General features: G+C 41.5%; 1 protein-coding gene across 6 annotated transcripts in view; it reads left to right on the top strand.

Annotated features, from left to right (window-relative positions):
* ST3GAL3 (ST3 beta-galactoside alpha-2,3-sialyltransferase 3) overlaps positions 1-27857 on the top strand; it is a 389817-nt gene that overhangs the window by 129826 nt on the left and 232134 nt on the right. For all 6 annotated transcript variants that reach the window (XR_003942436.1, XM_030205792.1, XM_030205795.1 and 3 more), the window contains 2 exons: positions 2166-2260; positions 15281-15344. Coding sequence is in view for 5 of the 6 variants with exons in the window: in XM_030205792.1 (XP_030061652.1) it covers positions 2166-2260; positions 15281-15344 (159 nt within the window). In the remaining variant the exon portion in view is untranslated. The remainder of the gene's footprint in view (positions 1-2165; positions 2261-15280; positions 15345-27857) is intronic.

The following is a 27857-nucleotide window of genomic DNA, read 5'->3' as shown; positions in this document are numbered from 1 at the left end:
ACACCCTCATCCTTCCCGTCTCATCTGCCCGCAACCTCGGTGTCATCTTTGACTCCTCCCTCTCCTTCTCTGTGCACATCCAGCAGATAGACAAGACCTGTCGCTTCTTCCTCTATAACATCAGCAAAATTCGCCCTTTCCTCTCTGAGCATACCACCCGAACTCTCATCCACTCTCTCATTACCTCTCGCCTTGATTACTGCAACCTACTCCTCACTGGCCTCCCACTTAACCATCTATCCCCTCTTCAGTCCGTTCAGAACTCTGCTGCACGTCTTATCTTCCGCCTGGACCGATATACTCATATCACCCCTCTCCTCAAGTCACTTCACTGGCTTCCGGTCAGGTACCGCATACAGTTCAAGCTTCTCCTGCTCACCTACAAATGCACCCAAACTGCAGCCCCCTCCCTTACCTCTCTACCCTCATCTCCCCTTACGTTCCTACCCCTAACCTCCACTCTCAAGACAAATCACTCCTTTCAGTACCCTTCTCCACCACCGCCAACTCCAGGCTCCGCCCTTTCTGCCTCGCCTCACCCCATGCTTGGAATAAACTCCCTGAGCCCATACGCCAGGCCCCCTCCCTGCCCATCTTCAAATCCTTGCTCAAAGCCCACCTCTTCAATGTCGCCTTCGGCACCTAACCACTATACCTCTATTCAGGAAACCTAGACTGCCCCAACTTGACATTTCGACCTTTAGATTGTAAGCTCCATTGAGCAGGGACTGTCCTTTTTTGTTAATTTGTACAGCACTGCATAACCCTAGTAGTGCTCTAGAAATGTTAAGTAGTAGTAGTAGTATTGGCTGATGAACCAAATTATTCAAATTGACAACCGGGTTCTAATGTTCCATGTGAAGAAGCAGGAGAGGTGTGGGATCCTACCCCTTGTGTCAGGATGTGACAGTGGGCTCTCCTTAACAGAATGGTCCTTCGGGCTATATACCTAGCAGAAAAGGAAAACAGCCTGGCGGACAGACTGAGTAGGGTGTTGCAGCCACTTGAGTGGTCTGTCAGCATGCGCATAGCATACGAGATCTTCCAAGAGTGGGTCACCCCCCCCCCCCCATAGGTGGATTGAATTGGTGGAGGCGTAGCATTGTATGTAAAGGAGGGCCTTGAATCAAATAGATTGAAAATTGTGCAAGAAACAAAACACATCTTGGAATCACTATTGATTGAAATTCCATGTGTAAATGGGAAAAGGATAGTGATAGGAATATACTCTTTCCACCTGGCCAGGATGAGCAGACAGATAAAGAAATGTTATCAGAAATTTGGGAGGCTAAAAAAACGGAGAACGCAATAGTAATGGGTGATTTCAATAACCCCAGTATTGAGTGGGTAAATGTAACATCAGGGCATACCAGGGAGATAAAAATTCGTGACAAAATAAAGGACTGCTTTATAGTGCAGCTGCTACAGGAGCCAACAAGAGGAGGAAAAATTCTAGAGCAGCGCACGATCTGGTACAGGAAGTAATGGTGCTGGAGTCGCTTGGTAACTGATCATAATAATATCAGATTTGATACCGGTTTTGGAGTAAGTACACACAGAAAATCTTATACGCTAGCATTTAACTTTCAAAAAGGAGACTATGTTAAAATGAGAAGAATGGTGAAAGAAGAGCAGCTGCGAAGGTAAAAAATTTACATCAGGTGTGGACGCTGTTAAAAAATACCATCCTGGAAGCCCAGGCCAAATATGTTCCATGTATTAAAAAAGGAGGAAGGATTGTGTTGGAGGCCGAAACACTTAGTAAAAAAATTATTTTAGATATTAAAAGCAAGAAGCTGGCAAAAGAATCAGTTGGACTGTATTCTTAACACAGAAAAGCTAGCTCACAATTAATTATACAGTGCTCCAAACCCTTCATTTGCATATTAGAGTTGTGCTGTTCAGCTCCCAAAATGGACTACCTCAGTAATAATTCCATCACAGAAACAACATGGTTCCTTTTTCACTTCTGTCTTATTTAAAAAGTAATAGTTCAAGGTGCCAAACTGAATGGACTACCACTGTTAAATATATTTGCACATGTTTGGTTTATATGTTAAACATCAGATCTTCAGCCTGCTGTAGTGAGAAATTCATCTTTAAAGCCCCCTCGTATACTTTTTTTTTCTGCAATAATATATACCATTTTTGTCTTTAATTTCCAGGTTCTCTAAACCAGCTCCAATGTTTCTTGATGATTCCTTCCGCAAATGGACAAGGATCCGGAATTTTTTCCCCCCCTTTGGAATTAAAGGACAAGGTAGGATGGATTTTTGTTCTAGAAAACATTATGAACCCAGTCAGCTGACACCCTTTCTAGGAAGGCTTTTTCTATGATTTCTTCAGTTTTCCAGTGCACTTACAGTCTGCCCCATATATACCATGTCTCCCTGAGCCTTCATTTGCAGATGACTCACATTGCTTATTCCCTCCCCTCCCCCCCCCCCCCCCCCAATCAACCCCACAGTGCATTGCTGTGCACATTAGCCCAGGAGCAGAGAGGATTAATAGTAACATAGTAAGTGACGGCAAATAAAGATCTGAACGGTCTATCCAGTCTGCCCAATAGTCACACTCATTCAATTCATGATAAAATCAACAAGTGTGATATTATATATTGATTATGATCATTCTTTGGTGTTTCTGGGACGTAGACCATAGAAGTCTATCTGGCTCTATCCTTGTGTTCCAACTGCTGGAGTTGCCGTCAAAGCCCACTCCAGTCTATTCATCTTCTCATTTGTGAGACACAGACCGTAAAACTCTGTCCAGCACTGTCCTCATGTTCCTGCCACTGAAGTTGCTGACTAAGCCCTTTCCAGCCCATCCTAAACCAGATTGCCATATATGAGACACAGACAATAGAAGTATGCCTGTTATCGGCCCTACACAATAGAAGTATGCCTGTTATCGGCCCTAGTTCATCACAGCCAGAATCACCATCTAAGCGTTACTCGACACATCCACACACATGCAGCCATTTAAGGTTAGGTTTTTTATAACTTCCATTTTCTAATTAGAGATCCTGTGTGTTAATCCTACGCCTTTTTGAATTCCGCATTTGTGCTGTTAAAGCAAGGAGGAAGAGGGGGAGGAGACAGCACTCAAAGAACTTGGTAATTGGTAGATGAGAGGCTGGCGCAGGTGCAGCTTACACTTCCATGGGAATCCTACAGGAACTGTTTCCATCCCCACAGGAATCCTGCAGGAACTGCTTCCGTTCCCACGGGGGAACCCCGCAGAACTGCTTCCATCCCTGTGGGTTCCGCGGGATTCCTGCGAACCCCGTTCCTGTGCAGGTTTCTAGTAGAGACCTGCCTCATTGGATATAAACACCTTAAAGCTCTGACAGAATCTAAGGATGTACATTCATTATAAATAATGCATACTCTTTTGAAAGAGTGTGAACTCATAGCACATAAGGAAATAAAACCTGAATAAAATGAAGAATCCCGGAAGTGACACAGGAAACGATATGAAACAAAAATTTTCAGATTGCATACCCATAGCATAATATTTTAAACAAAAGGGCTATTACCCCAAAATCATTTTCAAGAAAATAGCATCCTCACTCAAAACACCTGTGGAAAACTTATTACAGTACAAGAAGAGGAAAACTATGGAATGTTTATCACTTGTAGTAACACATAATCCAGAACTAGAAAACCATCGCACATCCATTTTCAGCCTGAGACCTTACTGCCACCCATTGACTTAGCGGTAACGTCTATTGGGTTAACCGGCGGTAATCGTCAGTGCACGTAAACTGCCGATTACCGTGGGGTAAGTGCCACGCGGTAGAAAATAAAAAATATTTTCTACCGCTTGTTTTGGATGCGCGTCAAAAATGGAATTACCACCCAGGGCAGGTGGTAGCCAGGAGGTAGTTCCAACTTGACACGCATTGGACACGAGTAGGCACCTGCGCGCCTTAGTAAAAGGGCCCCACATTATCTTACGTGGTGACACCATCTGAAGGAACTCGTGTGGAGATGCTCTGTAGCTTGTTTACAACAACTTTTTTCAAACACTGCACCACATGTGCACGCTCCTTCCTGCCTACCACTGTCATAAAGGACCTAGCCAGTCAAATTTTTAGCTTATAGTATTCATGTTCTAAGGGGAAGAGGGAGGGTATTTAAGACTATGTATCTGCTACAGGTACATAAGTAATGCCACACTGGAAAAAGACCAAAGGTCCATCGAGCCCAGCATCCTGTCAACGACAGCAGCCAATCCAGGCCAAGGGCACCTGGCAAGCTTCCCAAACGTACAAACATTCTATACGTGTTATTCCTGGAACTGTGGATTTTTCCCAAGTCCATTTAGTAGCGGTTTATGGACTTGTCCTTTAGGAAACCATCTAACCCCTTTTTAAACTCTGCCAAGCTAACCGCCTTCACCACGTTCTCCGACAACGAATTCCAGAGTTTAGTTACACGTTGGGTGAAGAAAGATTTTCTCCGATTTGTTTTAAATTTACTACACTGTAGTTTCATCGCATGCCCCCTAGTCCTAGTATTTTTGGAAAGCGTGAACAGACGCTTCACATCCACCTGTTTCACTCCACTCATTATTTTATATACCTCTATCATGTCTCCCCTCAGCCGTCACTTCTCCAAGCTGAAAAGCCCTAGCCTCCTTAGTCTTTCTTCATAGGGAAGCCGTCCCATCCCCGCTATCATTTTAGTCGCCCTTCGCTGCACCTTTTCCAGTTCCACTATATCTTTCTTGAGATGCGGCGACCAGAATTGAACACAATACTCAAGGTGCGGTCACACCATGGAGCGATATAATGGCATTATAACATCCTCACACCTGTTTTCCATACCTTTCCTAATAATACCCAACATTCTGTTCGCTTTCCGAGCCGCAGCAGCACACTGAGCAGAAGGTTTCAGTGTATTATCGACGACGACACCCAGATCCCTTTCTTGGTCTGTAACTCGTAACGTGGAACCTTGCATGACATAGCTATAATTCGGGTTCTTTTTTCCCACATGCATCACCTTGCACTTGCTCACATTAAACGTCATCTGCCATCTAGCCGCCCAGTCTCGTAAGGTTCTTCTGTAATTTTTCACAATCCTGTCGCGAGTTAGCGACTTTGAATAACTTTGTGTCATCAGCAAATTTAATTACCTCGCTAGTTACTCCCATCTCTAAATCATTTATAAATATATTAAAAAGCAGCGGTCCTAGCACAGACCCCTGAGGAACCCCACTAACTACCCTTCGCCATTGTGAATACTGCCCATTTAACCCCACTGTCTGTTTCCTATCCTTCAACCAGTTTTTAATTCTCAATAGGACTTTTCCTCCTATCCCATGACCCTCCAATTTCCTCTGTAGCCTTTCATGAGGTACCTTGTCAAACGCCTTTTGAAAATCCAGATACACAGTATCAACCGGCTCCCCTTTGTCCACATGTTTGTTTACTCCTTCAAAGAATTGAAGTAAATTGGTCAGGCACGATTTCCCCACACAAAAGCCATGCTGACTCGGTCTCGGTAATCCATGTCCTCGGATGTGCTCTGTAATTTTGTTTTTAATAATAGCCTCTACCATTTTCCCCGGCACCGACGTCAGAATCACCGGTCTATAATTTCCCGGATCTCCCCTGGAACCTTTTTTAAAAATGGGTGTTACATTGGCCACCCTCCAATCTTCCGGTACCACGCTCGATTTTAAGGATAAGTTGCACATCACTAGCAGTAGCTCCGCAAGCTCATTTTTCAGTTCTATCATTACTCTAGGATGAATACCATCCGGTCCAGGAAATTTGTTACTCTTCAGTTTGCTGAACTGCCCCATTACGTCCTCCAGGTTTACCGTGAAGTCAGTAAGTTTCTCCGACTCGTCCGCTTGAAATATCATTTCCGACACCGGTATCCCACCCAAATCTTCCTTGGTGAAGACCGAAGCAAAGAATTCATTCAATCTCTCTGCTATGTCTTTGTCTTCCTTGATCGCCCCTTTTACCCCTCGGTCATCCAGCGGCCCAACCGATTCTTTTGCCGGCTTCGTGCTTTTAATATACTGAAAAATATTTTTACTATGTTTTTTTGCCTCTAATGCTATCTTTTTTTCGTAATCCCTCTTGGTCTTCTTTATCTGCACCTTGCATTTGCTTTGACACTCCTTATGCTGCTTCTTGTTATTTTCAGATGGTTCCTTCTTCTATTTTCTGAAGGTAAATAACTTTGTTTTCTCTGAGGACAAGCCGGCTATATTAGTTTTATATCTATGACTCCCTAGCTATAGGCTACCTTCAACAAAAAAATAAGGAAAAATAACTATCGATCTTGCAATTGGCAAGGCCCTAGAAACTGGAACAACAACTGAATAACAACTCTTTTTTTTTTTTTTTTTAAGGCAACCTGGAATTGAAATAAATGGGTCTAGGGAGGTGGAGTTGGACTTCAGACCTCTTATAGATTCTGACTGGAGTAAATACACACAGGAAATCCAATGTGTTAGCATTTAACATTCGAAATGGAGACTATGATAAAATGAGGAAAATAGACCTAAAGAGCAGCTGCAAATGTTAGATTTATATCAGGGCGTGCATATTGTGCAAAATACCATCCTGAAAGCCCAGACCAGATATATTCCATATATTAAAAAAGACAGAAGAAAGGCCAAATGACAGCCAGCATGGTTAAAAAGTGAAGTGAAGGAAGCTATTAGAGCTAAAAGAAAATCCTTCAGAAAATGGCAGATGATGTTTAATATGAGCAAGTGCAAAGTATTGCATATGGGAAAGTGGAACCCAAACTATAGCTACATGATGCAAGGTTCCACATTAGGAGTCCTTGCCCAGGAAAAGGATCTAGTTGTCATCGTTGATGATACGTTGAAACCCTCTGCTCAATGTGCAGCAGTGGCTAAGAAAGTAAATAGAATGCTAGGAATTATTTATTTATTTATTTATTACATTTGTACCCCGCGCTTTCAAACTCAAAGCAGGTTCAATGCGGCTTACATAGTAATTGGGTCTTACAAAGTATTGGTGGAGAGAAATAAGTTGAGTATTATCGGAGTAATAAAAGAAATAGGAATGTAGAAATGCAGGGATGAGGGGAGTAGGAGAAGTATGAGCAAGGGTAAGTGAGCAATTGGAGGGTAGATGAGTCGGAGGGGAATGAGCAAGAGTGAAGGGAGTAGGAGAGGTGTGAGTAAGGATAGGTGAGCATTGGGGGAGGGGTCAATGAGGTGAAAGGGGATAGAACAGGGGATAAGCAGGGGAAAATGAGGCGGGAGATGTAGTCTAGGTTGTTGTCATTGTCTCCTGGATATGTGATGAATAGATGGGTTTGTGGGAATTAATCTGGATCGTTTAGGTAGGCTTGCCTGAACAGATGGGTTTTTGGTGATTTCCGAAAGGGCAGATGGTCACTGAGTGATCGGATTGGTCTGGGGAGGGCATTCCAGAGTTGGCTGCCTAAGAAGAAGAAGTTGGATCCATAATAGGTTTTGTACTTGAGTCCTTTGCAATTGGGGTAGTGTAGGTTGAGTTAAGTTTGTGAGGTTGTAGACATGTTCCTGGTGGGGAGGTTGATCATGTCATAGTAACATAGTAGATGATGGCAGAAAAAGACCTGCACGGTCCATCCAGTCTGCCCAAGAAGATAAATTCATATGTGCTACCTTTTTATTTGTACTGTCCTCTTCAGTGCACAGACCGTACAAGTCTGGCCAGCCCCATCCCCGCCTCCCAACCACCAGCTCTGGCACAGACCGTAAAAGTCTGCCCAGCACTATCCCTGCCTCCCACCACCGACTCTGGCACAGACCGTATAAGTCTGCCCAGCACTAGTCCCGCCTCCCAACCACCAGCCCCAGCACAGACCGTATATGTCTGCCCAGCACTAGCCCCGCCTCCCAACCACCAGCTCTGCCACCCATTCTAGGCTAAGCTCCTGAGGATCCCTTCCTTCTGCACAGGATTCCTTTATGTTTATCCCACGCATGTTTGAATTCCGTTACCGTTTTCATCTCCACCACCTCCCGCGGGAGGGCATTCCAAGCATCCACCACCCTCTCCATGAAAAAATACTTCCTGACATTCTTCTTGAGTCTGCCCCCCTTCAATCTCATTTCATGCCCTCTCGTTCTACCGCCTTCCCATCTCCAGAAAAGGTTCGTTGTGGATTAATACCTTTCAAATATTTGAACGTCTGTATCATATCACCCCTGTTCCTCCTTTCCTCCAGGGTATAAGTGTTCAGGTCAGCTAGTCTCTCCTCATACGTCTTGTAACGCAAATCCCATACCATCCTCGTAGCTTTTCTTTGCACCACTTCAATTCTTTTTACATCCTTAGAAAGATACGGCCTCCAAAACTGAACACAATACTCCAGGTGGGGCCTCACCAATGACTTGTACAGGGGCATCAACACCTCTTTTCTTCTGCTGGTCACACCTCTCTCTATACAGCCTAGTAACCTTTGAGGCTATATGTCGAGCATATAGCCTGGAGATTCACCGTGGATAATCTTGTGGATTAGTGTGTGGACTTTGAAATTGATTCGTTCTTTGATAGGGAGCCAATGAAGTTTTTTTCGAAGAGGTGTTGCACTTTCAAATCGTGGTTTGCCAAAAATGAGTCTAGCTGCTGTATTTTGGACATTCTGAAGTTTTTTCAGGATTTGATTCTTGCAGCCTAAGAAAATACTGTTGCAGTAGTCGGTGTGCGTAAGTACTGTGGATTGCACCAAGTTCCGGAATGTTTTCAGGGGGAAATATGGTTTTACGCGTTTCAGTATCCACATCATATTGAACATTTTCTTTGTAGTGGATTTTGCGTGATCTTCGAGCGAGAGATGGTTATCTAATGTCACTCCGAGGATTTTTAAGTTGTCAGATATGGGGATTGTGGTGCCAGAGATGTTAAGGCTGGTAGGGAGGGGCGCGGAGTGCTGGGAAGAGAGGATTAGGCATTGCGTTTTTTTCTTTGTTCATTTTCATCATAAAGGCGTTGGCCCAAGCGGTTAAGATGTGCATGCCCAAGGATATTTTGTCGGAAATTTAAGTTAGATTAGATTTGAAGGGAATAAATATGGTGACGTCGTCAGCATATATGAAAGTGTTGAGACCGTGTCTGAATAGAGCTTTTGCTAGTGAGATCATCATAAGATTGAAAAGGATCAGGGATAGAGGGGAACCTTGAGGTACACCGCAGTTTGGTGACCAGGGAGATGAGATGGTGGAGATTGATTTGATTTGGAGGGGCGTAATCGAACTCGAACACCCATCTCCATTGGCGTCTATCGCCGTGGACGGGTCCGCGAAGGGGCGGGCCAGACCGTATTTTCGAAAAAGATGGGCGTCCATCTTTTGTTTCGATAATACGGTTTGTGCCGGGCTAATGCATCGCATTTGGGCGGATTTGAGCTGGGCGGTACCGGTTTTCAGCAATAATGGAAACCGAAGGCGCCCAGCTCAAAAACGAACAAATCCAAGGCATTTGATCGTGGGAGGGGCCAGGATTCGTAGTGCACTGGTCCCCCTCACATGCCAGGACACCAACCGGGCACCCCAGGGGGCACTTGTAACAATGAAAAAAACATTTTAAATACCTCCCGAGTCCATAGCTCCCTTACCTTACTACTACTACTACTTAACATTTCTATAGCGCTGCCAGGGTTACGCAGCGCTGTACAAGTTTAAACATGGGGAAGGACAGTCCCTGCTCAAGGGAGCTTACAATCTAAAGGTAACAAGCTATGTAGTCAGTATAGGTGTCATGAATGGGGAAGGTGGTTAGGTGCCAAAAGCAAGGGAGAAGAGATGGGCTTTGAGTAAGGACTTGAAAATGGGCAGGGAGGGCGCATGGCGTATGGGCTCGGGAAGTCTGTTCCAGGCATAAGGTGCTGAGCCCCCCAAATCCCCCCCAAACCCACTGCCCACAACTCTACACCATTACCATACCACTTATGGCTGAAGGGGGGCACCTAGATGTGGGTACAGTGGTTTTTGGGGGCGGTTTGGAATGCTCCCATTTACCTGCACAAGTGTACCAGGTGGGGGGGGGGGGGGGAATGGGCCTGGGTCCACCTGCCTGAAGTCCACTGCACCCACTAACAACTGCTCCAGGGACCTGCATACTGCTGTGATGGAGCTGGGAATGATATTTGAGGCTGGAATGCAGGCTGGCAAAAAAAGTTTTAAAGTTCTTTTTTTTTGGTGGGAGGGGGTTAGTGACCACTGGGGAAGTCAGGGGAGGTCATCCCCAATTCCCTTCGGTGGTCATCTGGGCAGTTGGGGCACTTTTTGGGAACTTGTTCGTGAGAAAAAAGGGTCCAGAAAAAGTGACCCAAATTCTGGCTTCTGGCGCCCTTCTTTTTTCCATTATCATCCGAGCGCGCCCATCTTTCCTCAACCGATAAACACGCCCCAGTCTAGTCTTCACCACGCCTCCGACACGCCCCATCAACTTTGTCCGTTCCCGCGACAGACTACAGTTGGCGATGCCCAAAATCGGCTTTCGATTATACCGATTTGGGCGCCCATGAGAGAAAGGCGCCCATCTCCCGATTTGGGTCGAAATATGGGCGTCTTTCTCTTTCGAAAATAAGCCTTTTGGTAAGATCTTGAGGTGATGAAGCCTTTTATCCAATTTAAGATGTTTCCGCCGATTCCAACTTTATCCAGTAGTTTGGTTAGGATATTGTGATTTACCATATCGAATGCACTGAATAAATCGAATTGTAAGAGGAGGATGTTGTTTCCAAGTGAAATTTCCTGTTTGAATTTGGATATTAGGGTGAGTAGGACGGTGTCTGTACTGTGGGCTGAACGGAAATCCGATTGCGATTCATGTAGAATGGAGGATTTTTGTATAAAGTCGTTTAGTTGGGAAGTCACCCTGTTTTCCAATAATTTAATTAGCAAAGGGATGGATGCGACTGGACGATAGTTGGTGACATCACTCGCTGGTTTCTTGGGGTTTTTAGGTATTGGTGTAAGTAGTATATTGCCATGTTCTGTAGAGAATGAACCTTGTTGTAGCAGGAAGTTTAGGTGGGAGGTAAGATCTGTGATGAAGCGTTCTGGGGCATCTTTCATTAGGTAGTTTGGACATGGGTTGAGATGGCAGTGAGATTTGGAGAGCTTGGTGATTGCCGTAGAAATTTCTTTAGTGGTGAGGCAGGTGAAATTTGTCCATGAGCAGTCAGCTGGGATTTCATCTATGTATGGGTCCAATTCGTCAAGAAAGGTATCGATATTTGCATAATCTTGGGGTATTGTGCTGCAAATATTGGTAATTTTATCATTGAAGTATTTGGCTAGTTGGTTTGCAGATGGGTAGTTTGATGGTGATGATGTGACTGGGTTGGTGTTGAGTAGATTTTTTATGAGTTGGTATTGTTTTTTCATGTCTGTGCCGCTGGTTGTAATTGTTTGTGTGTAGTAGGATCTTTTAGCTCGTTTAATGGCATTTTTGTAATTTCTGTGTGACTGCTTCCATGCATTGTAGGTAAGGTTGTTTTTTGATTTACTCCATGTTTTTTCTAGTTTCCTGGTTTGTGGTTTCAGGTTTTCAGTAGGTCGTTAAACTATGGTGATGGGTTGCGCCTACGTACAGTTTTAGTGCGTAGTGGGGCTATTTCGTGCAGTATAAGTTTGCATCTGTTGTCCCATTCTGTTAGGAAGTGATTTGAGTCTGGTTGGGTAGACCAGTTATTGTAAATTTGTTCCCAGAACCTTTCCTTGTTGATCCGTCCTCTAGTGATGATTTTTGCAAGGTCTTGTGTTTTAGGCTGGCCATTTTTTCGCCAGTGTAAGAGTAGTGTCGATTTAAGGTAATCCAACCAGGGGGTGGCAGACCAGTTGATATTGGATATGTAGATGTTTTGGTCCGTACAGAATTTGTAAGAGATGATGTCGAGCGAGTGGCCTTTGCAATGGGTAGGAGGAGGTGGAGGAGGTCTTTACATTCACGGTTGCAGGCGGAGTTGGAGTCTTCTAAATGTATGTTTAGGTCTCCAATTAGTAGTACATTGGAATTATTGATGCAGGTGTTTGATATAAAGTCCATGAAGGTGGATTGGTTGTTGTTCCAGTTAATGGGAGGTCTGTAAAATAGGATACAAGTTAGTTGATCAAATAATGCAGGACTATGAAGTTTGATTAACGCAATTTCAAGTTGTGGTGTAATGGTTTCAGAAATGTTCTCATCGGAGAAGCTTGATTTGTAGATGAGCGCAATGCCTCCACCTCTTTTTTTCTTTTCTGGCCCAGTGTGAGATTTTATAGCCAGGGGGGCATAGATCGAGAATGATAGGATCATTTGGGTCATGGACCCAAGTTTCTATGATGAATAAGAGGTCAAGATTGTCTGACCTAATCCAGTCTGTAAGGATTTCAGTTTTATTAACTGCTGATCTTGCATTATTAGGAAAGGAATGGAAAACAAAAATAAGAATGTTATAATACCTTTGTTTTGATCCATGGTGTGACCACACCTTGAATACTGTGTGCAATTCTGGTCACCACATCTCAAAAAAGATATAGAGGAATTGTGGAAGACTAGGCATCCAAATGGCAGATGAAATTTAATGTGGACAAATGCAAGGTGATGCACATTGGAAATAATTGAATTATAATTACCTGATGCTAGGGTCCACCTTGGGGGTCAGCGATCAAGAAAAAGATCTGGGTGTTGTAGATAATACACAGAAATCTTCTGCTCAGTGTGAAGCGGCGACCAAAAAACAAACAGGATGCTAGGAATTATTAGGAAAGGGATGGTGAATAAGACTAAAAATACTATAATGCCTTTGTATTGCTTCATGGTGCGTCCGCACCTTGAATATTGCGTTCTGTTCTGGTTGCCGTATCTCAAAAAACATATAGAGGAATTAGAAAAAGTTTAAAGAAGAGCGACCAAAATGATAAAGTGGATGGAACTCCTCTTGTATGAGGAAAGGCTAAAGAGTTCAGGTCTCTTCAGCTTGGAAAAGAGACGGATGAGGGGGAGATATGATTGAGGTCTATAAAATCCTGAGTAGTGTCGATCGAGTAGAAGTAAATCGATTTTTTACTTGTTCCAAAAGTACAAAGGCTAGGGGATACTCAAGGAAGCTACATAGAAATACTTTTAAAACAAATAGGAGGAAATATTTTTTTCACTCAACGAATAGTTAAGCTCTGGAACTCTTTGCCGGAGGATTTGGTAACAGCAGTTAGCGTATCTGGGTTTAAAAAAGGTTTAGACAAATTCCTGGAGGAAAAGTCGATAGTCTGCTATTGAGACAGACATGGGAAGCAACTGCTTACCCTGGGATTTGTAGTAGTGTTGCCAGAATTTGGGTTTCTGCCAGGTACTTGTGACCTGGCTTGGCCACTGTTTGGAAAACAGAATACTGGGCTAGGTGGACCATTGGTCTGACCCAGTACGGCTACTTTTATGTTCTTATTTAGAAAAGGTACAGAGAAGGGTGACAAAAATGATAAAGGGGATGGGATAACTTCCCTATGAGGAAAGAGCAGTTAGGGCTCTTCAGCTTGGAGAAGAGATGGCTGATAGGAGATATGGGAAAAATCCTCTGCTTATTTCTGGGATAAGTAGCATAAAATGTATTGCACTTTTTTGGGATCTTGCCAGGTACTTGTGACCTGGATTGGCCACTGTTAGAAACAGGATGCTGGGCTTGATAGACCGTGTGGCAATACTTATGTACTTAAATTGGAAAGATTTGAGGGTGAGCAGTTGGAGAAGATGACAAGATCAAGGTAGTGGCCATACTGGTGTGTAGGAATAGTGGAGCATAGCTGGAGAATTGAATAAGGAGGTTAAAGATGAAACACAGTGGCATAAGAGCCAGAGGAGTCATTAGCATAAATGTTAAAGTCCCCAAGAGTGAGGGAAAAGGCTGATGGTTTGAGAAAGAAGGAAAACTAGGAATTAAAGTCAGTGTGATGGAAAAGGCGGACTTATCCAGGGGTTCCATAAATGACAGCTACCCAGAGAAACAGTGGAATAAATAAGCAGATGGAGTGGATTTCAGAAGAAGAATAAGCGAGTTGGAACCTACAAGAAGGGAAAAATGTTAGCCCAACATTACTGCCATGGGCATCGGGCAAGTTGTATGGTAGAAAAGATAGCCTACATGACAGAGGGCAGCGACTGAAGGGTGGTGAGTCTGGGCAAGCTTATTGTTTGCCGTAGAGTGTGTGTGTGCTGGGATTCTGTCTGACTTCTGTAAATTTTATCATTTTACATATTTGTTTCAGGAACTTTTAAATTCTAATCATCTCTTTCTTTACACTTTTGTTTTATCCTTTATCCTTGTAAATAAACACTTTTCAATTTGTTATGTGTGGTCCTTATGCCTTATCAGTTAATAATAAAGAGAAATTCTGAACTTTGGGACTTTGCCATCAGGTGTGTTTACCCTTGATTTTGTGCCATTATTTATATGTCTGTGTCCTACACTGACCCCTTCTGGTCAGTGTGAGCTTTTACCCTCACAGCATACTTTACATGTATAAGTAGCAACGTTAACACTTACACATACATGGAGTGCCATCTATCCATGCAGAACCCCTAGTCATGTTCTTTTGAATGCATTATTTTCTCAAATGGAAGTTCTGTTGTTTTTGTGCCACCAAATGTATGTGCTGCTTTGGATGTACTAGATATATATTTTAGAAAAGGCTCCCCATTCTTCAAGTGTGTGTGTGGTTTTTTTTTGTTTAGATTTTTTACTATTAAGGGGGTTTTTTGAATGCATGGACTTAAATGATTCATTTTTTGACCTACACGATGTTATCTTCACTAGAGATCAACTCCCTCTCTTTACAACCCTTTGTATTGCCTTCAGTTGTCCTCTGTTTTCATGTTGGGGTCTGAAAGTATTAAGATAAAATAATAGTTTCTTTTTCCCAGTTCTTGGTGATTATTGTTGTTCCCCTTTTTATTTGAACAGTTAGTTAGGGAGTCTGGTCTGTAATTAAGGTGCTTATATTTGTCAACTGAAAAAATGAAAGTAATTTACTTGTGATGATACACTGATAAACTGAGGGGCTGCAGGATGTGCAGGAAAATTCTGTGAGAGTTCTGGAATGTACCATGTCAAGACATGACATGATAATGTCATGTGACCTATCCATTGGCTAAGTGTAAGTAAACAATTTCTTAACAGTAGCCTGGAAAGCCACCAGAACACCCTGAGAAAAATTCACTTGGGAAGGGATGAAGAGACTCCCATTGATGATGAATTCTTGTCTTTCTGGTTGTCCTTTCTCATTCTGTCTGTCTCTCTCTCTCCAGATAACCTTATCAAAGCGATTCTATCAGCAACTAAAGAATACCGCCTAACTGCAGCACTAGACAGGTAAGTTGTCAGATATTGCATACATTACCTGATTACCAGCACTGTACAGATAAGTTACCAGATTCTGCCTGACCAATATAACACCTATTTTTTAAAGAGTGATTCAGGTGTGATCAAGTACTGCTCGATTATTGTGTGTGTTGGCCCTCATTTTCACAAAAAATGCCCATGAGGAAAATGAGCTTACGCTGCAGGCTCTACTGGTCATATAAAAGTTGCCCTTCCTATTTGCAGATGACATCAATTTATTCAAATTAGTTAAAACATGAACAGGCACATAAGCACCGCCATACTGGGAAAAGACCAAGGGTCCATCAAACCCAGCATCCTGTCTCTGACAGCGGCGAATCCAGGCTTCAAGAACCTGGCAACGCCCCCCCCCCTCCCCACCCCCCCAAAAAAAAAAAAAAAATTATAATGTTCAATGGACTTTTCCTTCAGGAATCTGTCCAACCCCCCCCCCCCCCTTAAACTCCGTAAGGCCAGCCGCTGTCACCACATTCTCCAGCAACGAGTTCCAGAGTCCATCTACACGCTGAGTAAAGAAAAACTCAGGAATTACATAGTGACCTTATTAAACTGTGGAACTGGATATCCAAATACCAGATGAAATTTAATGTGTATAAATGCAAAGTGGTATACACAGGGAAAAATGATTAGGATTTCTTTGGATAATAGTAGAAAAGTATTCATGCTTTGCTTGTGAAATACTTTTCTTATAAGCAACAGATAATTCTTTAAACTGCAACTGGTGAGGAAAAGAGCAAGATTTGTGCTGTTATTATTCCTAGTTGATATAATTGTTGCTTTATGAAGCAAAAGTCATGATTCAACCAAGGACAAAATTGATTTCAGCACAAAGGAACTGGACGGAGAGAAACCACATAATCTGGAGTAGTGTGCAAGATAGTATTCCAGGATGCGACTTGTGCCACTAAGGAAAGTAAAATAATATTTTCCCTGTTTAATCAGTTAACAGAGGTCAATGATTTAGTCTCAGAAAATGGAATTACCTTTTCTGAAGCTGAAGTACTAGCCTGTCACTTTAGAAAAAAAGTTGAAACTCTTAGAAACCAGGTTAATGGCAACCAAATTACATCTGTAACAGTAGATTATTCTTATATATCAGTACCAGCGGATTGAATTTGGTTTAAATTTGACAAAATTTCACCAGACACTGTTTTTAAATTATTGAAGAAATATGCAAATTCACAATGTTGTTTGGATAATTGCTTTTGTTAATGAAAGGAAGTCCAATTTTGTTTGTGGAAGTATTAACTAGTTGAACTATGAACTAAGCTAGGTAACTTTCCATATTTAGGTGGTCATATTATACTAACTCCTATTATTAAAAAAAACCCCAAACAAACAATAAAATTACTTCACAAATCCAGTGGCCTCCATTCCTTTATTGATCAAAATCGTGGAAGGCTTGGTAACAACTCAACTGGATAACTGTCTAGATAAATTTGACATTTTACATCCTATTCAGTCCGAGTTCAGGAAAGGTTATAGCACTGAAACTGTAGTTAGTTCATTTATTGCGTCAACTAAATCAATTGTTAGTCAAGGTCGACAAGCTGCTGTTGTCCAGTTTGATCTTTCCAATGCGCTTAACTTGGTTGATTATGAGATGATTCAGAATTTGAGTAATATTGGGATTACAGGTCCCATTCTTGAATGGTTTAGGGGATTTTCGACAATAAAAAGGAAAGAAACGTTTTCCAACTCTTGGAGTGCTAATTAAGAAGCTCCCCAAAGCTCTCCATTGTCTCCCACATTATTTAACCTCATGATGCAGTCTTTGGACACAGAACTCAAAAAGATTAAAGCTCACAGTTATCTCTATTTGACAATATCAGTTTTATTTACTTTTTCAGCTGATGGTACTGATTTTTTTTAGCAGATTTAAACCAGTTCCCATCCATAGTGGGGGCTTTGTTTCCTAAAAGATTAAAGACTTGAGTTTTCAGCATGTGTCTTGGGGGTATGGTAGACAGCTTACTTACTATGAAAGATCAGGCTAATCGTCTTATAAAAAGTCCTTTCCTGATACTCAAGAAATTGAGAGTTACCAGGAAATTCTTTGAACTGTCATGACTAAATAAATATGGATGGGCTGGAGTGTAAATTTTAATGGGTTTCGACGTTAGCTTCAGAACTTAGTACAAGAACAGTGCTGGGCAGACTTCTACGGTCTGTGCCCTGAGAAAGGCAGGGACAAATCAAACTTGGGTATACATATAAAGTATCACATACCATGTAAAATGAGTTTATCTTGTTGGGCAGATTGAATGGCCTGTACAGGTCTTTATCTGCCGTCATTTACTATGTTACTAAGTCTGTTTTCTGTTTGTTAGTTCAGGTTCTCATACTTTCTAAGATTGATTACTGTAATATTATCTACATGGGCTGTTCAAAATCACTTTTTGAAAGGATTCAAACAGTTCAAAATACTGCTGTTTGGCAGATATATGCAATTCCAAAATTTGAGAATTTGTTTCTTTTTTATTAAAATACACTGTCTACCTATTATAGCCCAAACTCAGTTGTATAACTATTTATAAAATATTGTATGGTCTTGCACCCCTTTACATGTTGCCTTTTATCAGTTTTCCATTGTGCAAAAATGCTTATTCTCTTCTAAACCAGTTTTTATTTCACTTTTTCCAAATGTGAAGAATGTTAGAGAGGACAACCATTGCCTAAATACTTTATTTTATCAAGCTCCATTTATCTGTAATTCTCTGCCTTTTTCCATTAGGACAATAAAGGATTATAGACAATTTAGGAAAGGTTTGAATACTTATCTTTTTAGAAGTTTCTCTTAGAGTAATTCAGACTTTCAAATTGTACTTAATGTAATACATTGTAATTCTTAGGTTATGTCCTAATTTCTTCTAATGTTATCTGCTGGTGTATATCTTGCTCTAAAATACACAAGAAATAGATGTTCGTGTGCTGGTGACATCCAGCAGGAACATCCATTTTACAAACTGAAATGGGCAAAACAAGGGACATGGAAGTCATTGTGACAGCATAGGAATGTCCATGTTATTAAATGCCTAACTAATATCTCACATGGAAAAACAATTAACAGTATTTTAATTGAATATAATGTACACACAAGCAAATGGAACAATCACAGATCTAAAACGTTTATTATTTATTAAACATTTGCCATACTGCTCATATTGAGCACAAATCAGAGCAGTTTACAAAGGTAACAATAAAAACAAGAAAATGAAAAGAACTCCAAATCATAATGACAGGAAAGGGAAATGGGACTTGATATACTGCCTTTCTGAGGTTTTTGCAACTACATTCAAAGCGGTTTACATATATTCAGGTACTTATTTTTTCTACCAGGGGCAATGGAGGGTTAAGTGACTTGCCCAGAGTCACAAGGAGCTGCAGTGGGAATCAAACTCAGTTCCCCAGGATCAAAGTTCACTGCACTAAGGTCCACATCCATATGTCAATCATTCAGGGGTCTTTTACAAAGGCGCGCTGAAAAATGGCTTGCAGTAGTGTAGGTGCGGGTTTTGAGCGCACGCAGATCAATTTTTCAGCACGCCTGCAAAAGCCTCTTTTTTTTTTTGCCGAATATGGATGTGCAGCAAAATCAAAATTGCCACGCGTCCATTTTAAGTCTGAGACCTTACCGCCAGCCATAGATCTAGCAGTAAAGAATTTGGGCGGTAATGACCTGTGTGCATCAGATGCCACTTGGCGCACGTCCACTACTCGCGCCAGAAAATAAAAAATATTTTTCAGACGTGCATAGTAGACGCACACCAAAATTGAAATTACCGCAAAGGCCACGCAGTAACCGGGCTTTAACTCTAATTTGGCACGCGTTGGGCATGCGTAGGTGCCTATGCTGCTTAGTAAAAGGGGCCCTCAGTGACTCAAGATGGGGGGAGGATAGGAGCTACCAAGGGGAGAATTAAAAATGGGGAACAAACAGGGATGGATAGGAAGGAGTAAGGGAGAGGAAAAAAAAGCTGCTGTGTCATTTAACCATCCCGTCATGTATTTCTAATATCAAGTTAGGAATGGCAAATTAAAAAGACAGGTCTAAAGGGTTGTATGAAACAATGAGTAAGAAGACTCCGCTCTGAGAGAGAGAGGCAAAGAGTTCCAAAAGGAAGGGGCAAGAAAGAAGAAAGCAGTATTCCTAGTTTTCTCCCATCTGGCTTGGGAAGTGAGTGGGGAGAACAAGTCAGTGATCATTTAAAGAGTGTAGACATTGAGCTGGAGTGTAGGGGATGGTGTGGGAGTCAAGATAATCGAATTTACCATCATGAAGAACTTTAAATGTGAGAATAAATTGTTTAAACTGGATCTGGAATGGAATTGGCAGCCAATACAAAGATTTAAGCAGAGGGGTGACATAGTCCCTATGTGAGGCTCAATAAAGTATCCTGACAGCTATATTTTGTAATGTCTGAAGATCTTTTTTGAATTGATCTTTTATGTCTCCATATTGTATTTTAATCATTGCACTCTGAATTGATATATGTGTTCAGCACTCATAATACCATTATGGTCAGACCACTATAAAGCAAATGTCTCTCTCTGCTGGCGAAAAACACACATAAATACAATCAATAAACATGAGCGAACAACATACACAACAAGAGGAAAAATAGACCCCACAATATTCTGGCAACAGATCTACCAGAACGAATGGTCAACAAACGCTGACACCACCCAATTCCTCCAAGAATGGGACGATATATGTACAACAACATTAGACAAAATCGCCCCAATCCAAACCAGAACATCACACAGGAAAAAAGCAAATCCATGGTTCACCGAAGAGCTGAAAAAACTTAAAACACAAGTCAGGAAACTAGAACGAGAATGGAACAAAAAGAGAGACGAACAAACACTAAACGCCTGGAAATTACTTCGGAGAAAATACAAATACACCATAAAACAGACCAAAAGACTACATTACAAAACAATAATAGGACCAAACTACAAAGACACACATAAACTCTTCAACCTTGTGAACAAACTGCTAGACACCACACCAGTTACAAACAACGACAAAGATATACCAGACGTTGCCAACCTTGCGAAATACTTCAAAGAGAAAATAATACAACTACGACTCAAAATACCCGCCAGCCCTATTGAGTATGCCACACTTTTAGATTGTCCGGATCCAGAAGAAGGAACATACCCAGCAGACAGAACCTGGACCGAATTCGAAATACTATCAGAAGACCTCATCTCTGAAACTCTCAAAAGATATGCCAAATCCCATTGCAAACTAGACATATGCCCAAATAACCTCATGAAATCATGCTCCTCAACAATTCATAATAGACCTAATGAACCATGTAAACTTCATGCTACAAAACGGACTCTTCCCAAAAGAAAAAGGAAAAATCTTACTCACCCCTATTCCTAAAGATACAAAGAAAAGCACGAGCGAAATAACCAACTACAGGCCAGTAGCATCCATACCACTCATAACCAAAATAACCGAAGGAATGGTAACTAAACAACTCACAAACTATCTGTACAAACACTCAATACTGCATGATGCCCAATCAGGATTCCGATCGAATCATAGCACAGAAACAATATTAGTCACCCTTATGACTAAATTTAAACAAATAATTGCAACTGGCAACAATATTCTCCTTCTACAATTTGACATGTCAAGTGCCTTCGATATGGTTGACCACGGAATCCTGCTACACATACTTGAATACTTTGGAATTGGAGGAAATGTCCTGAACTGGTTCAAGGGGTTCCTAACCCTACGTTCATATCAAGTCACATCAAATTCAACCACGTCTAAGGCATGGACACCTGAATGCGGAGTACCACAAGGATCACCCCTCTCACCAACCATTTTCAACCTAATGATGATCCCCCTGGCTAAACTCCTATCAATCCATAACCTCAACCCATACATATACGCTGATGATGTTACAATATACATCCCTTTCAAACAAGACATCAACGAAATCCTCAATGAAATCAATCAAAGCCTACACATCATGAACACATGGGCAGATGCATTTCGTCTGAAATTAAATGCAGAAAAAACTCAATGCCTGATACTCACCTCACAATACAACACAAAGGAATTTACCGCTATAAACACACCAAACCTAAACCTTCCAATCTCAGAAACGCTAAAAATCCTAGGAGTCACTATCGACCGCTACCTAACACTCGAAATTCATGCAAACAACATAACTAAAAAGATGTTCTACTGCATGTGGAAATTGAAAAGGATAAGACCATTCTTCCCAAGATCCGTCTTCCGCAACCTAGTGCAATCCCTCGTAATCAGCCATCTGGATTACTGCAACTCACTATACGCAGGTTGCAAAGAACAAATACTGAGGAAACTTCAAACGGCCCAGAATACAGCAGCCAGACTCATCTTCGGAAAACCAAAATATGAAAGTGCAAAGCCATTAAGAGAGAAACTACACTGGCTACCACTCAAGGAACGCGTCACTTTCAAAGTATGCACATTAGTCCACAAAATCATTCACGGCGAAGCCCCAGCTTACATGTCTGAGTTAATAGACTTACCACCCAGGAACGCCAAAAGATCATCTCGAACTTTCCTCGACCTTCACTTCCCCAAATGCAAGGGCCTGAAATACAAGACGCTACACGCGTCAACCTTCTCTCACATAAGCACGCAGTTTTGGAATACACTGCCGCGCAACTTAAGAACAATCTACAAACAAACTTCCTTCCGCAAAGTATTGAAGACCCATCTTTTTGAAAAAACATACGGAAAGAGCCAAAACACATAAAGTCCATACTCACTGTTCACTAATGCATCACACATCCAATTCTACAATCCTCTCCCCGTAATCTCACACCACTCATACCTCCACTCAGAGAAGTATGTATACCATATGTCTTCATGCCTTAATATTGCCCTTTAAGCCTCCCATTGTCCCCTTCCAATGTTTCAATGTCTGTGTTCCATTGTTATATTCCTTAACGTTACTTGACTGTCTCGCTTAAATCTACACAATGTAATCCATAACCAAGTTGTAACAAATTGTATTTCCATCATTTATATCATATTGTAAGCCACACTGAACCCGCAAAAAGGTGGGAAAATGTGGGATACAAATGCAATAAATAAATACTGTCATTCTTATTGTGTATTTATTTATTTATTAGGATTTATTTACCGCCTTTTTGAAGGAATTCACTCAAGGCGGTGTACAGTAATAAGAATAGATCAAGCATGAGCAATAGACAATTACAGCAGTAAAAATATTCAAAAACAATACAAAGTATGGCATGGTATACTATTTACAATGTCAACAATACGTAATAGAACATTATAGGTGATAGTGAAGGGTAAATCAAAGATGTAACATATAGAAGGTAAGAAAGTAGGAAGAGTTAGAAAGTAAGGTGATTGATTTAAAGGAATTTGCGCATGAGGTCAGAGAAATGGTTAAATGTTATCTCAGCTAGAGTAGGAGTGTAGTTCATGAATCCAACAATAAGCATCTCCATAAACAAATTAACATCTTCTGGGGTCTCGACACAGACCACATTTCACATCTGCTGTTTCAGGAAACCCCATAATTGCACAAATTCAAACAAGGTCTGTGCTGATGAAAAATTAGTATAACTCTTTTACACTTATTTTCAGTCAGTCTATTAGCAAAAAACTGACTGGACAGAAGGGATACAAAATTATTCAAAAAAACATTCATAAAATAAGTAAAAATACAAAAACATGCATAAAAATGAATTTGGGGGGAGGGGGAGTCATGTGACAGCACTCAGGGATGGACACGTGAGTAACCCTTGTCAACAAGTTCGTTTAACCAATATAAACGGCCTTTAAATCCTCATTTTATTTTTTTTATTTATTTGTTACATTTGTATCCCACATTTTCCCACCTATTTGTAGGCTCAGTGTGGCTTACATAGTACCGGAGAGACCTTTGCAGGCTCCGGTGTGAACAAATACAGGGTGATATTGTGGTAAGATCAAGTTCATGTGGCACAGCCACATTAGGAAATCGGAGAACGGAAGAGTTGTGTTATGTCCATTACGTGCTTTAGTTTGGTTCTGTTGCTGAGATTAGGCATTTAAGTTGGATTGGTAAGGTATGCCTTTTTAAACAGGTTGTTTTTTTAGTGACTTCCGGAAGTTTAGGTGGTCGTACGTCGTTTTCAGTGCTTTTGGTAATGCGTTCCACAGTTGTGTGCTTATGTAGGAAAAGCTAGATGCGTAAGTTGTTTTGTTTTTAAGTCCTTTGCAGCTTGGGTAGTGCAGATTTAGATAAGATCATGTTGATTCGGATATATTTCTAATTGGTAAGTCGATCAAGTCTGTGATGTAACTCGGGGCTTCTCCGTAGATGATTTTGTGAACCAGGGTGCAGATTTTGAAGGTGATGTGTTCTTTGATTGGGAGCCAGTGTAGTTTTTCACGGAGGGGTTTTGCGCTTTCAAATCGCGTTTTACCAAATATAAGCCTAGCTGCTGTGTTTTTGAGCGGTCTGAAGTTTCTCTAAGGTTTGTTCTTTACATCCCACATTGGTGGCAAGATGGCGTCCTAGCTAGACCTACAGCGATCTCTGGGTTAGCGGGTATTTGCTGATTTTTCTTATTTTTCCTCCAAAATTGATATGCCACATACGAAGAGAAAGGGGACAATAAGGGGGCAACCGCCGCTTCCCCTAACATCGTCTCCTGCCCAGCTAACACTCGATCGATTTGTGAGGAGCTTACCTCCCGAACAAGGATCGGCGTGCCCTGCATTGAGCGACGTCGAGGGAGCGGCGCCGAATCAGGGGCTGAATACCACTCTTTCGCCGCCTATGCTGAGACCGCCCCTTACCCAGCCGCTTCCAGATTGGAGGAAGCAGACCAGTCAGCGTCCGAAGTGTCGAGTCTGAGCCCGCTTGGCGGTTCCCCTTCTGGAGGGGCAGTTGGAAACATCAAGGAGCAGGAAATGCTCAAGGAGGCGTCGATGGAAGCTATTTGGCAAGCCGTCCAGAGGCTAACGGTTGAGGTGGCAAATTCTACTAAGCAAATGTCTACAGTTGTGAGTAAACTGACGGTTATGTCAGATTCCTTAGATAATATAAAGCAAGAACATACTAAACAGATTGGGCAATTGGAAGCAGATGTTAACTCCGTCAAAAGTGTAATGGACACTCTGGTTAAAGACAAAATAATATCGGCTCAAAAGTTAGAGCAATTAGAAAATTATAATCGACGATTAACTTTGTGATTGCTGAATTTTCCTATGTTACCAACTATGACACCTCGTGATTTTCTTAAGAAGTATTTTCTAGAAATATTGAATCCTTCTTCAAAAAAAATAGAGATGTCTCTGAATCAGCGAAGGTTGCTTTGGATATTGATACTCAGAATTTAACTGCAATTTTGGAAGATTCTATGAGAGATATCACAACAAGAGGAACTTTAATTGTGACCTTAGTTTTTGAACAAGATATAAATTTGTTAATGAAACTTTATTTTAAATACTTCTCGAAAATATTCTGTGGCCAGAAAGTCTGGATGTTTCCAGATGTAGCAAAGATTACACAACAAAGGAGGAAACAGTTTTTGCTTTTGAGAAATGATGTTAAGGGATTGGGTGCAACATTTATGTTGGCCTATCCCTGCAAATGTCTGATTCGCCTATCTGGAATAAAAAATGTTTTCTTTGAACCACTTCAATTAAAGATGTTTCTGGACTCTAAAAGACCTTCTAGCTGAATGATATGAACAACCCTCAGCAATATTAGATAGGGATGAAGGTCAGGATTAGCCTTAGATGATATATAATTTGCTTTTGTGTTACCTACTCCTTGAATTGTACTTATAAAACCACTCCCTCCCCCCCATATAGTGGTCTGAGGAAGAGTAAATATAAATGTTTCATTAGATCTTTAATGTAATTTTCCTTTTATATAATTCCTCTGTATTCCCTTACAAATGATTGTTTTTTTGTATTATTGAAATTATAAAAATAAATAAAAATAAACAAATCTTTAAGAGGACCCGCCAGAACCTCTCTGAGCTCCCTCAATATTCTGGGGTGGATCCCGTCCGGTCCCATGGCTTTGTCCACCTTTAGCTTTCCAAGTTGTTGATACACACTCTCTTCCGTGAACGGTGCTCTATCCACTCCATTCTCAAGTGTACTTTTGCTTCGTGGTCCTTCTCCAGGATTTTCTTCAGTGAAAACAGAACAAAATTATCTATTTAGCAAATTGGCTTTTTCTGCATCATTATCTACATAGCGTTTCGCTGTATCTTTTAGTCTCACAATTCCCTTTTTAGTCATTCTCCTTTCACTAATATACCTGAAGAAACTTTTGTCTCCCCTCCTTACATTTCTAGCCATTTGTTCTTGCGCCTTTGCCAGACGTACCTCTCTCTTGGCTTCTTTCAGTTTCATCCGGTATTCCTCCCCATGTTCCTGTTCTTGAGATTTTCTATATTTCTGGAACGCTAACTCTTTAGCCTTTATTTTCTCAGCCACTTGCTTGGAGAACCATATCGGTTTCCTTTTTCTCTTGCTTTTATTTACTCTCCTTACATAAAGGTCTGTGGCCCTATATATTACTTCTTTCAGCCTGGACCACTGTCCTTCCACTTCTTGTACGTCCTCCCAGCCCATCAGCTCCTTCCTCAGGTATTCCCCCATTTTACTAAAGTCAGCACACTTGAAATCCAGGACTTTGAGCTTAGAGTGGCCGCCCTCCACTTCAGCCGTCATATCAAACCAAACCGTTTGATGGTCACTGCTTCCCAGGTGTGCACCCACTCGGACATTTGACACACTATCCCCATTTGTGAGCACCAGATCCAGTGTCGCTCCCTCCCTCGTGGGTTCCGTCACAATTTGTCTGAGCAGAGCACTTTGGAAAGCATCCACGATCTCTCTACTTCTTTCCGATTTTGCAGACGGAACCTTCCAATCTACATCCGGCAGATTGAAATCTCCCATCAACAGAACCTCTTTTTTCTTTCCTAATTTTTGAATATCCGCGATCAGATCTTTATCTAGTTCCTCTAATTGTGTCGGGGGCCTGTAGACAACACCCACGTGGACAGAGGTTCTATCATCTCTTTTTAAGGTGATCCATATCGCTTCTTCCTTTCCCCAGGTCCCTGTCATTTCAGTCGCCATTATATCATTCTTTACATACAGAGCTACTCCTCCACCTTTTTGACCCTCTGTATCCTTCCTAAATAGATTATAGCCTGGTATGTTTGCATCCCATTCATGGGAACCATTGAGCCACAACATCTAAGTCTGCCTCCAACATCAGGGCTTGAAGGTCATGAACTTTATTGCTTAGACTACGAGCATCTGTGGCCATCGCTTTCCATCTATATTTCCTGGTATGTGTTTCAACATTTGTGATTTGGGGGTGTCTTTTCACTTTGGGTACCTTCATATCTTTTTGTTCCAACTTTATTGCTTTTTCCTCTGCCTCAGTTTTATTTTTAGGAGCATCACAGTGCTGTAATGGAGCAAAAGAATTCTTTAGTGGCAACACTTGTGCGGGTGGATGCTTCTGTGTCACATAACGAAGTCTGCCTGAGCCTACGGTGAACCATCTATTCTTAGCCATGGATAAGCCATGTGAACCATTTAGCCATGTCTCCGTGATTGCAACAATGTCTAAGTCTGCCTCCAACATCAGGGCTTGAAGGTCATGAACTTTATTGCTTAGTCTGCGAGCATTTGTGGTCATCGCTTTCCATCTACATTTTCTGGTATGTGTTTCAACATTTGTGATTTGGGGTTGTTTTTTGTCTTTGGGTACCTTCATATCTTTTTGTTTCACCTCCATTGCTTGTTCTTCCGCTTCAGTTCTATTTTGAGGAACATCACAGTGCTGTAATGGAGCAAAAGAATTCTGTAGGGGCAACACTTGTGAGGGTGGATGCCTCTGTGTTACATAACGAAGTCTGCCTGAGCCTACGGTGAACCATCTATTCTTAGGTGGTTTTATCCTTTGAGGTAGTGGTGTGAATTTGGCTTGATTCAGTGCATTATGATGTTGTGCAGTCTTAGAAGTTGCTTTAAGTGCATCTAATTCCTGCTTTACTTTACTGAGCTCCTGTTTTAAACTAGTTAGCTGATGACAGATAGGGCAAGCCTTTTATATATATGTAAGAGGCCTTTTATATGTGTATACATTTGCTTTGTAGACCAATAACAATCTTGGATAGTTTTTGATCACTGGGTGTCCTGATAGATTAGACTATCTTATGGCAAACAAATCTCATCTGCTATAATAAAAGGTTTTTGGTTTTTGAATTTTGCACCAATAAGCTCCTTGAAATATCTATTAGAGGAAATTGCTTTACACACTCTAATCCATGTTCTACTAATCTCCCATACTGATTATGATAACATAGTTTATGCAGGAACTACTTTCAGCAATATTAAATTGAAGTGGAGGAGTGGCCTAGTGGTTAGAGTGGTGGACTTTGGTCCTGGGGAACTGGGTTCAATTCCCA

This window comes from Microcaecilia unicolor, chromosome 6 (assembly GCF_901765095.1).
Source record: "Microcaecilia unicolor chromosome 6, aMicUni1.1, whole genome shotgun sequence".
NCBI classification, from domain to species: Eukaryota; Metazoa; Chordata; class Amphibia; order Gymnophiona; family Siphonopidae; genus Microcaecilia; species Microcaecilia unicolor.
This window is presented reverse-complemented; position numbering and strand designations above follow the sequence as displayed.